This window comes from Trachemys scripta, chromosome 4 (genome assembly GCF_013100865.1).
Source record: "Trachemys scripta elegans isolate TJP31775 chromosome 4, CAS_Tse_1.0, whole genome shotgun sequence".
Taxonomy (NCBI): domain Eukaryota; kingdom Metazoa; phylum Chordata; order Testudines; family Emydidae; genus Trachemys; species Trachemys scripta.
This window is the reverse complement of record NC_048301.1, coordinates 140,370,436-140,387,109: the sequence shown is the minus strand read 5'-3', so window position 1 is coordinate 140,387,109 and position 16,674 is coordinate 140,370,436. Positions and strand designations below refer to the sequence as shown.

At 42.3% G+C, this 16,674-nt stretch overlaps 2 protein-coding genes across 2 annotated transcripts; both read left to right on the top strand.

The window, feature by feature from the left end:
* Positions 1-8,541: 8,541 nt before the first annotated feature.
* LOC117876287 (olfactory receptor 1009-like) lies at positions 8,542-12,115 on the top strand. The gene has a single exon (XM_034768299.1). It carries the CDS (start codon positions 8,646-8,648, stop codon positions 9,588-9,590), a length of 945 nt encoding a protein of 314 aa, XP_034624190.1. The 5' UTR covers positions 8,542-8,645; the 3' UTR covers positions 9,591-12,115.
* A 2,844-nt stretch (positions 12,116-14,959) lies between these two features.
* On the top strand, positions 14,960-15,954 carry LOC117876288 (olfactory receptor 1052-like). The gene is given in 2 exon segments (XM_034768300.1): positions 14,960-15,058; positions 15,060-15,954. Coding segments are annotated over 2 exon segments (942 nt in total). The 3' UTR covers positions 15,903-15,954.
* Positions 15,955-16,674: the final 720 nt, after the last annotated feature.

Here is a 16,674-nt window from a genome sequence, read left to right as displayed (position 1 = left end):
CCTGTAACATGTGGTAATGATTTAGGGCTGGACCCAGTGTGCCTTAAAAGCCAAATGTACAACTCCCACTGATTTCACTGGTGCAAATCAAGCCTTTAAAGGGGGTGAGAAGAGGGAATTCTCTGAGCTTGTCCATTTTCCAAATGATTTTTATTTACCCATCTTGCACAAATATCTGAAGAGCTAAATTCAGTTTGGGCCAGTAAATGCAGCAAAATGACATTTCCTCTCTCGGTAACATGACATTACATGTCCCATTTTGGGGTGGTATCTGTGCCATTAATAGTTCCTCTGTTTATACCTTGGAAACTATTCAAAATGATGCTTTAAAATGTCATGTGATGGGAAGATGGATAAACTTCAATGCTGATCTGTCCCTTAGGTAAGATCCATTTTGATACTGATAGCTATGGTTTCCATGTACTTGTCTGGCACATTTCATCCGCTGAAGGATCTCCGAGGATGTCACAGGAGTCTTATGCACATTATTTTCCCCACTGCTTTATCACAGTTGCCTCTGCGGTGAGGCCGTTCTGGGCTAATGCAATGTAGCCAACATGAAACATGTCAAGAGTTAAAGGTCTAGCTGCCTCTTTGAACCCTCTTTGGCCAAATCCATGGAGGACTGGTGCAAAGCCTTCTCCACCTGCATCTTCCACTTGGTGGCCATCACAGTGTTCTTTGGAACTGGCTATTCCATGTATTCACAATATTTTGTGCACTCCCTCACGTGTTTGGGCTCTTGCCTTCACCTGTCCTGGGAAGAAATCCCTGAATTCTCCCACTCTTAGGTTATCAGCTCCTGTGTATCTACAGTGGCTTCTCATCGGGTCCATCTGGGCATGAGGCCTGCAAGTCTTCCCTTCGGGAGCTGTGATGAGTAATTAACACAGTGACCAGCTTTCTTAAAAAGAACCCCAAAACCTGTGTTTCATCTTAACAACAAAAACACAGCGCAGCATGGAAGCAAAAGGATTTTCAGACAGTAAACCAGTCTAGGTGCACGAGTGTCTCACCTAAGGCTTAAGAACCCCTGGGGAGATCAGGAAGGCCCTTCTGCCGGACCCATGGCTATGTCAGCCTGAGCCTCACAAACAGCACCTGACAACTGACCCACCCTCTCTAGAGATTTGCTTTTTAACTATTTCATATCCGTTCATTCTATTCCCACTTATATAAGGGCTGTTCTGCACTGAAAACTGTCAGTGTAGCTACGTCTCTCTGGAGTGTGAAAAATCCACACACACCCTCTGAGNTACTCAGGACATTGGATTTAATCAATACAAAATTCCTCAAATCAACATGAAACAAAACATTTTTTTACATTATGACATATATATAGGAATTCTCAAATGACCATTTAATTAATTATACAAAAAGGAAGAGAATCAAGAGGAGAGACTGAGCCAGCCCCACCCCAGAATTTCCTATAGTCCAGTGGCTAAGGCCCATTCTTGTAATGTGGGGGCCCCAACTTCAAACCTTTTTCTCCATCTCAGGCAGAGGGAGTAACTGGTCCTGAGTATCCCACAGCCTAAGAGAATGACCTAACCATGAGGCTAATGCTTATAAGTGAGGCAGCGGTTCCACCTCCTTTCCTTTGCTTTCATCAAAATGCCTGCAAGTCCAAACGAATTATTTGGGGTCAAAACAAAAGGACGTGTTTCATTTTGACATTTCCAAAATGTTTCATTGTTGTTGACTTTTTGATTTGCCAAAAAAATTAGAAAAACGTTGTACTTGGTTCAACCGGAAGCCAATTTTTAATTGATTTTTCAAAACCAACAGCAAACTGAAAAATCTCTTAGTCGCCCAGCTTCAATTGTAACACAAGATACCTGGATAGGTTGGCAGGGACTGAAACTGCATCTATGGCTCTAAGAGCACAAGGCAGTATTGCCTGAGGTCAAAGGCCCAGTTCTGTTGGCTTGAAGCCAGTAGTAAACTCCAAATATTTCATGTGACCCAGAGGGCGACAGAGATCCCCTTGGTGTCTGTGAACATTACACTATCCTGTGACACAGGCACTGCCTCATGTTTATGTTTTGCTGAAGATGATAGAGTTACTCTGAGGTGTTGACAGTGAGCCCTTTTTTGTCTCCTCAGTCCGTATAACCCTCACTTTCTCACCCCTGGAGGAAAGGGCATCAGCCTAGGTGGAGAACCCAAGTCTTCTTGCGGGCAGGAGCAGCAGGCCAGAGGCAGCAACCTGGGAGCTGGCTGCAGAGGAAAGGCCCGATAGCAGGCCAGCTGGGAATGAAAGGAGGAGGTCGGCAGAGCCTGTTGCTCTAGCAGTGTACAGGACAATGGCCTGCATGCAACATGTGTTTGTTTGGACACACTACTGAGGGAACCCATTGCTACATATCTGTTGAGGGAGTCTCTTATGCCAGACAATTACTGTGGGAGCTCATTGCTACACAGCTAGGACTGGAGTCTCTCCAATTAGAGCTGCTCAAAATTCAGTGAATTTCAAAATTTCCAACCAAAGGTTTTGTCAACAGGTCAAGTATTGGTGAAAACAACAGGATGACTTTTTGTGTGTACGAGTGAAAAGTTTCATCGGCATTTCAAACACACCACAAAGTAGATCTGGTTTGAGGGGATTCCTCTTAGACTGTGAGACATCCATGTCTCAGCAAGGGCTGTTCTGTGAACAACCAGCCTCCATCCCTCTGGCTCCATGGTATGTCTATCTTGCCTATGTCATGGGCCAAATTGTGCTCTTGGTTTTCTCTGTGTGAATCCAGCGTAACTGCAGTGAAGTCCATGGAGTTCCTCTGCATTTACACTACCATAGCCAAGGGCAGAATTTGATCAAAATTGGCGAGCTCCCCAGCGGATGTAAATCAGAATATCTTTGTTGACCTATATGGAGCTATGTTGATTTATACCTGATGAGGACCAGGCTCTATGACAGTGTTATCTGAGTGTCTTTAGCCCCCATTTGGGATTTTAGGCTTAAAAGCGGGATATACCCCTTTAGTTTTGAGTCTATTTCACAACCTGTTCCTGGAGAGAAGGGCTTCTCTATGTGAAGCATATCCATATTTCTGCAATGAGCACATCCCTTTGAAAGAGGAAAAAAGAAGAGTAAACAAAACACCCAACAAATGCACATGTGATTTTTCCCAGCTCCCAGGAGAGATGAAGAACATTTTGATGATCCCATCAGTGGCTGGCTAGAGATTCAGAGCTCTGAGATGCTTCAGGGATTTTGCACTAATATGCCACTAAACCAGATATAAACATATCCATCATCCTGATGTGATCCATTTGGAACCGAGAAGCACGGTAGAGGCAAATTAGACCATTTATTTTGGATGTGGGGAAAAAAATCTTTCATTTCAAATTTCTGCAAATGGCTACAGCATTAGACCGATCCACTCAGAACTGAGATTTTTTGGTACAAGTGATTTTGGTTCTTTCCCCTTTTCTAGCTCAGCATAAGTTACACTGAAAAGGGAACACAACTCTTGAAAGTAGTCTTGAATTCAATCATGAGGTAAGCGTGTGAGGTTTTGAGATCAGTTCTGGCATCTGCAAATGATAAAGGAAATATCGTAGAATAATAAAAGTGTGTTTTGTGGCAATAATATTGTATTTTTCAATGATTTGTTCAATCTAGAAATGAGGGGGCGGGCAGGTGGAAGGACAAATATGTTTGTTTTAAATCCTCTGACGTGTCTTTTATGCTGGATGATGGCCGCCCTCCAGACAGAAGTCCTCACTGGCTTTTGCCAAAGCCCACTGAAGTCAGTGGGAGTTCTTCTGGTGAGTTCAGTGGGCCTTGGTTCAGGTTCCTACCTGCTGAGATGCTACTGTTTGATTCCGGGTGGTGTGGGATTTCCCAGCACAGCATCCCTTTCCTCTGTAGAAAGTCAGCCTGGTTCAGGGATGAATCACATTGGGAATGAAATGAGATGAAATAACTTTTCCAGTTTTTCTCTCTTTATTTTGAAGTGGATGAACAAGTATATTTTTGACTCATCATACTTGTAAAGAAAGCTGTGCCTGGATGCGATTGACTTGTATTATTTTTTTGTGATAAAGTCGCATCCAGACGCCCAAACCAAGATGAGAGACCTGGCCCCCATTTTATTAGGCACAGTATCGGCACACAGCAAGACATGGTCCCAGACCTGAAGAGTTACAATCTAAATAGAAAAAGATGGAGAACTAAACTAAACTATCGGTCCAAGGTCCCATAGGGAGGAATTAAACTCTCATTTCCTGAATCCCACTCCAATGCTTTAACTGCAAGACCATCCTTCCTGAGTGGCAGGGTCATGCACTCTGACCAGTTAGGTGGCTATCAGGTGCATGATCATTACGAAACAGCCTCTTTAAAGCATTAGCAGGTGTAAAAGCAGGGAACTATTAAATAAGAGCAGGCAGTTGGTATTATCTCTGTCTGTGGCATTAATGAGACTGTTACTGGAATACCATGTCTAGGTCTGGTGTTCGCACTTCAAAAAGAAGTTGACAAAAGGTTCAGTAGAGAGCTCCAAGAAACATTCAAGGACTGGAAAACATCCCTTCTACTGAGAAACTTAAGAAGCTCAATCTATTTAGTTTATCCAAGAGAAATTTTAATGGTGACTTGATCACCGTCTCCAAGTATCCCTATGAGGAATAAATTTCTGATGGTGACTTCTCTTTGGTCTAGGAGAAAAGGGCAGTACAAGATCCAATTGATGGAAGATGAAGCTAGACAAATTCAGACTAGAAATGAAGTGCCATTTTTAAACAGTGAGGGTAATTAACTATTGGAATAGCTTACCAAGGGTTTTGATGGATTCCCTATCACTTGACATCTTTAAATCAAGACTGGATGTTTTTCTGAACGTTATCTGATAAACATCGGGTGACACTCTATAACTTGGGGGAGCCCCTGTAGCTCCATATTCCTCATTTATATATAATTGTGATCTGGCATATAAAGCATGCCTTGTAAGGTATATGGGGAAAGGTTATGATCTGGGGAAGGTCATTTCTCTATCTAAATATGAATATCTTTAGTGCATATGAAGTTATGAGATTGTGTTGTATGGTTGTCAGTAAAACATTCATTTAACTGTTTATCTAGACCAGTGAGTTTGCCTGAAGTGACTGGTAAATGTGCTTAGGTTTTACAAAGGTTGGTGTAGATCCACTTTCCATTGATGATGTGGAGAACCCATTAATAAATTTTCACTGCTCGTCTTGAGCAGTGCAAGATGGTATATTCCTGATGTGCAAGGCTGGTATCTGGGGGGATTTGGCTGGTACCTTTCTCTGTGTGATTCATGAGTGGCTCTGGGAGCATTCATGCAATCAGCTGGGTGTGGGGCTCCACATGCAGTTGTGCTGAGTGATCACAGCACCTGGAGGGGTTGCTGCTTGTTACTAGCAAAGCATTGTGAGAGACAGCCCAGGCTGGAGAGTTGTGGGGGCACAATGGTCCCACAGTCCCAGGCTGCACCCCGGGGATCCCATCACAGTGGTGCAGAAAGAGGGTGAAATACACAGCTTGTTGTAATGAGCAAGATTTGCACTGCATACACCAGTCACTTGGGAGACGATGCCCAGGACCAAATGGCTGAGTCAGCATCTGTGCACTCAGCCCATGGCCCAGGTTTTGAGAGGGAACTGTGTAACCGACCTCCTGGAGGGGAACAGTCCCACAGCTGACTTCTCAGGGACAGAGAAGGGGTGGCAGAGGGGACTCCAATCCAGGTCCCAGTTTTTCAGGATGCTATTTCTGATAAGTTTTTGGAAAGTAACGGTGTCTCTTTACATCAAGATGCAGCTCCAATGCCTGTGATAACAGAGGAGTTGAGACCAGGAAATTTCCAGGTGGTAGTTTGTGAGAACTGAAATGACCTGGCTGATGTGGGGGAGCCGGGTTTTCCTCCAGGCTGGTGAGACACAGAGAGCAGTGGTGGGAAAGATGCTGGGAAAAGGTGCTTCTGATCCAAGAGTAGACACTCTTAGCCCAGAGAGCACAGACCACAGCCCTCGAGGAAAAGGGGGCAGGGAAGGACTCAGTGCTGGGAGGGGGAAACACAGGGTAACCCCCAAAAGGGAGCTGGATTTTTTGCATATGTAGAGTCCTGGGGTTGGGAGACCGCTCCCCAAAGGGCCAGCAACTTGCACAGCCATTGGTGAGCAAATGTAACCTGAATCAGAAAGTAACAAGAAGTTGCCCTGGAGAGGTAGTTTGAGCACACAACACATATCCCAGGAGAAACGAGAGAATATTTATGCACATATATTGTTCATCATGTATTTTTTTTTATTTGTCAAAGACTTAAAACAAAAATGCCCTGAAAATATTAAAGTGCTTGATTTACAAATCCTCAAACTATTCCAGTTTATACCATCTCCGGATCTAACCCCACAACTTCTGATTACAAGAGATCTTCATCTTTTGCAGGAAATCAGATGAGAGTACGTTTGTGTCCGGATGTATTTTCTGTTGGCTGAGTTGTTCGCTGCACTTGCATTTGCTATTTTGTTGTGGATTGTGTTTCTACTCATCTGTTAAGGCATCTAAAGCTGGCACAGATGTCTTTTAGGTCTTTAAAGTCTAAAGACAATGAATAATGTATGGGAGGCACAGGAAACTGCAGTGGAAAAAGCCTAAACTAGGGTGAGGATGTTCAGAGGAGGGTAAGGGAATGTGGCATAAGGATATTCCCATGGAACGAGGTGCTTGGTAGACCAGGATTCAACTACTTGTTCTGCCAAAGACTTTCCTGAGTTATCTTCACAATTTGCTTTATCTCATCGTGCCTCAGTTTCCCACTTGTGAATTGGGGACGGTCATAATTCCTGACCTCACAGGCGTGTAGTGAGGCTAAACACATTGAAGGTTGTGAGCTGTGCAGTTGTCATGCTACTGAGAAGCAGGTGAATGCCATGGATAGTTGGATGCCCAGCTCTCACTTAATTTCAAATGGATCAGTACATCTAACTTTCATATATTCTTTTGAAAAACCTACATGAGATGCTTCAAACAGCAGCTCCATGTTGGCCTGAATGCCCTGGATTTTACCTAGGGTTTATACACAAAGCAGACCTGGGTTTGGACAGAGTTTGGCTTATTAGTTAATGTAAACACTTTATTTTTTAAAAGATCACCTCCGGTTTAATTTGCTGGTCGTTCTGCAGTTCCATAGGCCCTTCAGTCCCTAGTTATCCAGCACTGGGTAATGTGACGTGCCATTCCACGGTGAGTCAAAGGCCGAGCCATTTCTTACACTGCCTCACCTGTGAAGTCGTGAAAATCCATCTTTTCCCTATAAGGGTTTGTACACATGATAGCTTTTGTCTTCAGACTGACTGGAACAAGGGGGCTATTGAGTAGCTAGATATCTGGCTTCCTTTAATTGCAAACATGAAAATCTCAGGGACAAACAGGGAGGACAGGTTTTTACATATTTGGACCATTGCATCTCTCATGTTGCGTTTTTGCACGCTAGGTTGCTGTGCGAGCATATTGAGCACTGATCCTGCGGGGAGCTGAAAACCTAACCTCCATTGAGGTCAGCCAGGAAGGATGGATGTGCCCTTTGCAGGATCTAGACTGTCAGGACAGCATAATCCACAGAAAAACAGCACAGAGCTCATTGTAACCCGGGCTCTCACAGTGTGGCTGTTTGTCATGCCTCTGTTGGCCAGAACATGAGCAGAGCTTTATGAGACAGCTGCAGCCTTCAAGCTGACGATCCTGGTTATTTTGCTTAAACAACACAGGCCTGTGCTTTGAGTCTCTGCTTTTAATATTCCGGTTTGGTGCATTGAAAAATCCCATATTTAACATTTCATTAAAAAAAGGAGGGTGTGTTTTTCCCCCTCTTAGTTCACATAAATGTATAATTGTTAGTTGCCTTGAAAATATCTTGTATCAGGGAGTTCAGAAAGTTCAAATACATGGAATACAACCGTTCATCCCTTTGCCCTCTTTTAGCTGTCAATAGCAGGTTTCATCGTTTTCTTAAAGGGCCTGCTCCAAAGTGCATGTAGTCAATGGAAAAACTGCCTTTGGCTTCCATCAGTATTGGTTCAGACCCTCATAGAGGGAGTGGGAACACTCAATCCCAAGGAAGTAGGAAAATATGAATGTTTTTCTATGCAAAATTGCAAGACAAAATTAAAAACAAACAATCAAAAATAATTTTCATTCAAATTTTCCATGGAAAATTTCAGCTGTTTGTCCCCCCAAAATAATAATTTAATGAATTGGGAATGTTGCCATGGTATCTAATGGGAGCTGTACTTCAAGTTCCTCATGTTCCCATTCTCTTCCATAGGCAGGGCTCACTGCTTGGACTACATCTTCCATGGTGCACAATTCACAGTCAAAATACTTCCGATTTCAGACAAAATATATCAGATTACGGCGGAACTATTTTATGTTATTTCCCCCTGAAAACACGGAATTTTCCATGGGAAATGGAATAAAATAAAACCCCATTTTCCAATTAGCTTTACACATTACTCCCCTATTAAATATTCTCTTTCATATCTCATTTCTGTGACAAGGGAAAACACCAACCTTTACTGTACATCAGAGGAGCCATGGGAGATATTTTGAGATAACCATTGTTCCGTCCCCTCATTTGCCTCTTCTTTGGTCACAGAGAGAATCTACAAGATAAATGGCATTGGGGAATTATACCACAGTGACTGGCTTCATCCTCCAGAGAATAACAGAAAATCCAAAGCTGCAAATCATCCTCTTCATGGCATTCTCCTTCATCTATTTCTGCACCCTGGTGGGGAATCTAGGGATGATCATGTTAATCCATGTTGATCCCCGACTCCACACCTCCATGTATTTTTTCCTCAGCAGCTTGTCTCTCTTAGATATTGGCTACTCCTCTGTGATTGCCCCAAAGACACTGGTCATCTTTTCTACAGAGACTAAAGACATTTCTTTTGCAGGGTGTGTGGTTCAGTTTTTCTTCCTCTCTCTTTGTGCCAACACCGAGCTTTGCCTCCTGGCAGTGATGGCCTACGATCGCTTTGTAGCCATCTGCAAACCATTGCTTTATCATGTAGTTATGTCCAGGAGAGTCTGCATCCAGTTGGTGGTGGGCTCTTATCTCTATGCTTTTGCCAATGCAATCACCCACACTAGTTCTTTGTTTTCTCTGTCCTTCTGCCACTTCAATGTCCTTGATCATTTCTTCTGTGACATCCCTCCTCTCCAAAAGATCTCATGCTCCAACACTCGCATCGATGAGCTGGTGCATTTCACCTTTGCAGCTATAGCAACCATTGTAACCATTGTGATCATCCTTGTCTCCTACACATATATCATCTTTGCCATCCTGAGGATCTGCTCTTCTAAGGGCAGGCGCAAAGCCTTCAACACCTGCGCCTCCCACCTGACGGTCGTTGCTCTGCTGTATGGGACTCTCTTCTTTATGTATCTGCGCCCCAGCTCCAGTAACTCAGCAGATCAGGATAAAGTGGTGGCTGTGTTCTATACCCTGGTGATCCCCATGCTGAACCCCCTGATCTACAGCCTGAGGAACAAGGAGGTGAAGGACGCCTTGAGGAGAACAATATATCAGAAAATTATTCCTCGCTGTATGTAAATATGGGGACTTTTTTACTGATCAGTATTGGAGCACAAGCATGAGCTAGTTCTAAGTCATTAAGTCAACATGCAGAAATATCCTTCATTATTTGATGTACAGGAGAAGACAATAAAGAAATGGAAACTTGAGCCAGATAATGCAGGAAGGTGTAATTTCACTTGATAACAATGTCCAGTAACAGTGTTACAGCTTTTCCATTATGCATTGTTATGTGATGTCTGCAAGAATAAGTATCTTCCTCATTTGTTTCATTTGCTACCAAACTGTGTCAGCTAGTGTATCAAGAGACACAAAGAGATGATATCAAGAATGTAATTTTTTTGGTTTATCACCTCAGTACCCACATCCCACACCAACCATCACTTTACAAGGAAATAAAGTACAGTGTATATGTGGAGGTATATTTGTAGATAGACTGACAGATTGATGGTTATGCACAGGGCTGGATGGGTAGCTAGACAGATCGATGTGTGGATAGACAGACAGACAAACATCATTGTGTACACACACATGCAAGAGGAAGGATGACCCATTGGCCAACCTAAGACTAATGAGGTCTGAGTTCAAGTTCCTGCCATGTGACCTTGATTAGGTCACTGAGAACCAGTTTTTCAATGTGGGTTAGGGGCCTAAATTCCTTTAAGAATCTTGGTCGCAGGGCTTGTCTACACATGAAATGCTATGGAGGCACCTCTGTATTCCTGAAGTTCTACAGTGTAAGCACTACCTATGCTTATGGGAGGGGTTTTCCGTTGGTGCAGATAATCAGTCTCCCCGCGAGGCGATAGCTAGGTCAACAGAAGAATTCTTCCTTGACCAAGCACTGTCTACACTGGGGGTTGGGTCGGTACAGCTACATCCCTCAGGGGAGTGGATTTTTCTAATTAAAATTCCTAGTGTAGAACAGGCCTTAGGGACGTGCTCTTATTCCCATTTTACAGCTGGGGAAGTCAGGCCCAGAGAGACTATCTCACAGGGGAGTAAGTACATTGAAGATTGTGAGATGTGCGGCTACTGAAGGAGCAATAAGAGTAGATAAGATCACGTATTACACCAAAGTAGCCACCTAGCTGTATACTTACCGGTCTACATTTGAAAAGTGAGTACTGATTTTGGATGCTTCCATTTTTCAGTTCCCAACCTGAGACCACTTCCCGGGACTGGGTTATCAGACAGCACTGAGCACCTGCCCTCTAAAACCTTTCTAAGAGGTCTCAGCTTGGGCACCCAAAAATTGAAACACCCAATACTATAGCAGAATGAGAACTCAGCTATAGTTAAGACCAGCTTTCTGTTTAAAACTTGACTGTTCTAAGTGCTCTAAAAGCTACACCACAGTTACTCAGATTGCCTCACAATTTGGTGTGCCTCATGGGGGTATGGGGCTCTGCTACAAACCCAAATTTGGGGCCATTTGATCACAGAGTTCCAGAGATACCCTAGCCCCAAAGAGCTTTTCTTAAACTTAACAGATTCTATACTTCTCCTTACCCAACATTAAATCTACAGACTGCTCTTGTCTCCTGCCTCACTATTGACAATACCCATGACAAGAAAAACCCGCTGCCCTGCTACTGACATAACCTACTCAATTTGGTATTGAAATGATGTAGCCTTAAGGGACACATGCACCTGTCAGGGATGGTCCAGATAATACTTGGTCCTGCCTCAGTGAAGGGGACTGGACTAGATGAACTATTGAGGTCCTATCCAGTGCTATATTTTTATGATTTATATCAGGAGTTCTCAACCTTTCCAGACTACTGGACCCCTTTCCAGGGGTGGATTTGGTCTCATGTACACCCAAGTTTCATGTCACTTAAAAACTACTTGCTTACAAAATCAGACATAAAAATACAAGTGTCGCAACACACTACTACTGAAAAATTGCTTACTTTCTCCTTTTTAATCATATAATTATAAAATAGATTGCACCCCTCCCATTGAGAAACACCGATATAGTACAGAGAGCAGTATAAAGAAGCCATTGTCTGTATATAATTTTAGTTTGTACTGACTTCGTTAGCACTTCTCATGTAATCTGTTGTAAGACTAGGCCAATATCTAGATGAGTTGATGTACCCCCAGGGCTGCGCGTACCCTGGTTGAGAACCATTGATTGATATGACTCCTTTCCTTCGATCACACACACTGGAGGACTGAGATCCATGTCTTGTCATATCTCAGTCACAGCTCTAGGATGCTTCTCAGACGAATCCCCAGATCTCCACATATCACAATCACAGCACTTCCAAGCTGCTCCAACTTATTCCTCTGCCATTCCGTACATCTACCATACAGTACAGTCAATGCAGCTGGAGTGCAAGCAAATCATTCCCAGTGGTTATTACCAGCTCCAGTGGGCAGAGTTACGGTTGTGTGGGCATTTCCCTGAACTTTGTATTTCCTGGTATTCACAAGTTTGAGTTTTGCTGAATTCAACATTCTGGAATGGCACGAGCCATCATCGGGCAACCAGAACTCTGTGTTAATGTAGGGTTTCTTCTGGCCATTTATTCACTAGTTAGATAAGAATCATACGCTTTACAGCAATATTTTCCAGACTATCTGTTGCATGCCTTTATTGGTTCTTGTCTAATACTGAGATTGTACGCCCCTTGGGGCAGGGAACATGTGATTCTGATTTAATTTTGAAACACCTTGCACACTGCTGGCTGCTCTGAAAATAATAATAATAATAAACATAATAACAGTGTGATGCTAACATGTTAGCTTAATACACTGCTGGTCGGTGCTCAGATATTATGGTGATGTTGATCTATACAGAATAGAATCAGAAATTGGAGCTTTATTTTAGGCCTCCTTCCACCCAAATGCGGAAGATCAATGATCCTTGTGCAAGAAAACAGGAATAGAAATAGTGGGCATGTGAGTAAAAATCTCTTCTCGCACCCCCGCTCCCAACAGAACAATAGATCTGAGGGCAATTATTCTGTACCCAAAATCTCTGGCTGCACCACGAGTCTAGTTACGTAATTGTGCGATTCTGTCATCAAGAAATCTGAAAACTCCAGGGAATCTGTCTTGGCTTTATAAGCTAGCAATAAACACTTCATCTTAAAACTCCGTCCTTTTACTAATGTAAATCCTTCGAGGTCTTTCAGTAAATGCCAGCTTTCATCAGCAGGTAGGTTTCACGGGGATAAATAAACCACTGTATTTTCCTGAGCTAGAAGCATCTTCTTTTTAATGTAACCCTATTTTATCTTATTTATTGGTTAGTCGAAGTGAAATGTAGCTAGCAGGCCGGAAAGCTGAAATAATAGGAAGCAAATGGTGCAGAAATTATTCATGATGGACAAGATTCTGATAAATCTCTCTTGTTGGGAAGTAATTTAATCCTCAGATTGCACCATTCATTTACATTGGTTAGTCATGGGATAAAGTATTAGGCAGCATTAGACCTGGTTGGAGATTTTAAATTATAATTAATTTATATAATTTTAATGATAATTAATTACATTTTAAATTTTGTGGGAAATTTCATGCATCACCATTGCAGTTTTTACAAAAAAACAAAAACAAAACAGCAGTGCCCCTCCTCTCTATGTAAATATTTTGGGTTTGAAAAAATGTTATGAAAATCTGTAGGGTTTTAGGTTCCAAATTTCACAACACATTGAAAATGTCCCACCCCAAATATTTGGGGTTTGTTTTCCTTTTTTTTTCCCCTGACACATCAGAGGAAGTTAGACTACACTGAAAATTTTCTGCAAAAATGCATTTTAAATAAATCCAACCACCTCCACTCAACATGGGTACCAATATATCACATTCTGGTCCTAAACAAAGCAAAGGGCTACATAGATGACAGACAGTTTTATTGAAGAGTTAGGAAACCCAAAGTTAAAGATACAGATGCCATCTTAATTCTTTCCCCTTCTGAAGATTCATCATAAGAGTTCAGATAGTTTTAAGTCAATTAAGTTTTGCCACTTGTCTTTAATAAGATCAGGATTTAGTGCAAAATATAGATATATATGCACCTGACATGAAAATTATCCATATATTTCTAACCAGTAAAGGAGCACTAAATGACAAACTCACTTTTCTGCAACACTGAAAAAAATGTCCATGTGGCTCCAGGTACAAAGTATGCACTGTATAGCGTGGAGGTAATGCCACAGATAAGGCCGAGTTTGCTTCCACTTAAGCAGAGATTCACTGTGGTGTGCTGAGATCACTGCCTTCCATGCTGATCTTATTAACTCCTTGTTTCCTTGTACTCCCCTATTAATCTGTCTTTGTCCAGTTGTTGCCTCTTGACATATTTAAGCCATGTCGTCCTTGTATTTACAGCACTACGCTCTAACTAAAGAATGAATTTTCTGAGAATTTGCTATTGCATCTGTTAATACATTTCTGAGTTAAAATTAATTAAAAAATATGTCCTTTAAAAATTTAACACAGTGTCAAACCATTTATTTCTCCCTAAATAACCCAACCCAGGTCCTCCCTATTTCAATGGAAATTACCAGTCTTGGGTGGATCTGGGGCAGTGGTTGGTTTCTCAAAACAACTTTTTAGGTCTTTTTCCCTTTTATTTTACTTAACTGAAAATGTCCCCTTCGCAGTAAAGTGTATTAACAAAACACTATTGATAGTGTCATAGTCTTTGAAACAATTCACATAGTAATTTATTTCTAAATCACTGTCCATGCAAGCTCGTTTTCATTAGTACTCTGTGGTGTTATATTTCGTGTGCTGAATGTTGTCTACATACTCATTTTCATGTGAATGGTTTTAAGGGACACTAAGCCAAATTCTGCACCCTCTACCACTGGGTTATTTTGAGAGTAAATGCATTAACTACTGTGCAGTCACAATGGAGTCTAACAACTTGTCGATTGAAGGATTTAGATTTATTTATAAGAATATACTATTTCAGGACTGCATCATGATCATACAATTGATGATGTTCCAATAATTAATTTGAGTGACAGTTATTATGTTAACCAACAAGAGGCACTGAACTGGGACTCTCTAGAATGCAAAGCAGGAGTGTCTACAGTTTGGCTAAAGAACCAGCCATTGAAGCAATGGGCTATAACAGAAGCACATCCTCTGTACATCAGGCAGTGAATGTGACACACATAACGCATGCTAACTAGTGGGTTACAGATACACTATGTACGTTAAGGTCATACGTCGCTATGCATTCCAGACTGTTTTAATTTGTCCACTGCCTGCTCTATGAAGTTCTTGCAGCTATTGCCCGCACTCACAGGAAGATGGGGCACTCAAAAGCCCAGAGCCTGCACAGAGCACTGTATAAATGGAAATCAGTTGCTACAAGCATTATGATTAATTATTTTTCCCTGCAGATAACGAGGAAGTTAACACGAATGACTGGAGACAATCACACCACAGTGACCAAGTTCATTCTCGTTGGATTAACAGATTGTGTGGAGCTGCAGGTCCCTCTTTTTGTCACATTTTTTTCTCATCTATCTCATCACCCTGCTGGGGAATATAGGGATGATCTTGGTAATTCAGATCGAGCCCCAACTCCACACGCCCATGTACTTCTTCCTCAGCAACTTGTCTTTCCTAGATGTCTGCTATTCCTCCACCATTGCTCCCAATATGCTGGTCAATTTCTTAGTGGAGAGCAAAGCCATTTCTTACAGCGGGTGCATTATGCAATATGGCTTCTTTGTTGTGTTTGTCACCGCTGAGATCTTCCTCCTGGCTGTGATGGCATATGATCGTTATGTGGCCATCTGTAATCCACTGCTCTACACGGTCACCATGACCAAGAGGGTCTGCATAACGCTGGTGGTTGGGTCGTATTTCTCGGGCTTGATTAACTCTTTGATAAACACAAGCAGTTTGCAGAGATTATCCTTTTGTGATTCCAACGTCATCAATAACTTTTACTGTGATCTCACCTCTCTCCTGAAACTCTCCTGCAGTGATGTCTCTGTCAACGAGAGGCTACTCTTTACCTGTGGCAGTTTGTTTGAAATGAGCACGTTTCTGATCATCATCATCTCGTACATTCTTATTGTAATTGCTGTGCTGAGGATTCGTTCTGTCCAGGGCAGGCGTAAAGCGTTCGCCACCTGCGCCTCCCACCTGACAGCTGTTACTATGTTCCATGGGACCATTTTCTTCATGTATTTGCGACCCAGCGCCAGCTACTCACTGGATACAGATCAAATAGCCTCCGTGTTCTATACGATAGTGATCCCCATGTTGAACCCCCTGATCTACAGCCTGAGGAACAGGGATGTGAAATGTGCTGTAAGGAAAGTGCTAAGTAGAAAAGTGATTATTACTCAGTGAAATTCTAGCATAACATCCTTCAGAGTAACTAACGGGGAAGGGGGGTAGGAAAAAGGGGTCTGTGCTGGGGTGGAATCAAGAATTTCATGCCAGCAGCATAGCCAAAAACAGTGTAAAGGTTCTTCCAGGTCACCGATGTGTAAGGTGTTTATCAAAACCACACAATGTGCATTGCATGATATAAATTCACTATATCACTTAAAAGTTCTATGATCTCAGATCCTGAGTAGAACAGCGTTGTATCAGTCTGCTCAATTTTTAATCTAAATAAATAAAACACCTTTCACATAACCCCCACCTTCCCAAGTGCTCAGCCCACTCTCATGGTGAACTGGATGGTGTACCAATACTCCTGACCCCCACTGGGTGGAATCAGAGTTATGTTCACAGCATACACATAGAGACATTAGATGAAAGCATAAAATACACTTTTGGAAGGTTGCAACATAATAAACACTTTTATTTCTTTAGAATTCAGAACAATAACATACAAGAACCTTGAAACAGAGAGAGACAAAGCAGGCTGCTCCCTAAGGCTATGTCTACACTGCACACTCCTTCTGGTGGCATGTAAAGCCCCTCACCTGGCTTGTCTCCTAGCACCAGTATAAATAGCAGTGTAGATGAGGAGGCATTGCTTAGATGAGTAAAGACACAACTGAACCCGTAAGGTATGTACCCTGCATGGTTCTGTACATGCCCAACCACTGCCTCCTCCATCTCCATCTACACTGCTATTTTTAGCAATATAGCATCACTCTATGTTACTGCC

Excerpts from the sequence above, each read along its gene's own strand:
- LOC117876287 (XM_034768299.1), top strand. The coding sequence starts at position 8,646 with ATGGCATTGGGGAATTATACCACAGTGACTGGCTTCATCCTCCAGAGA.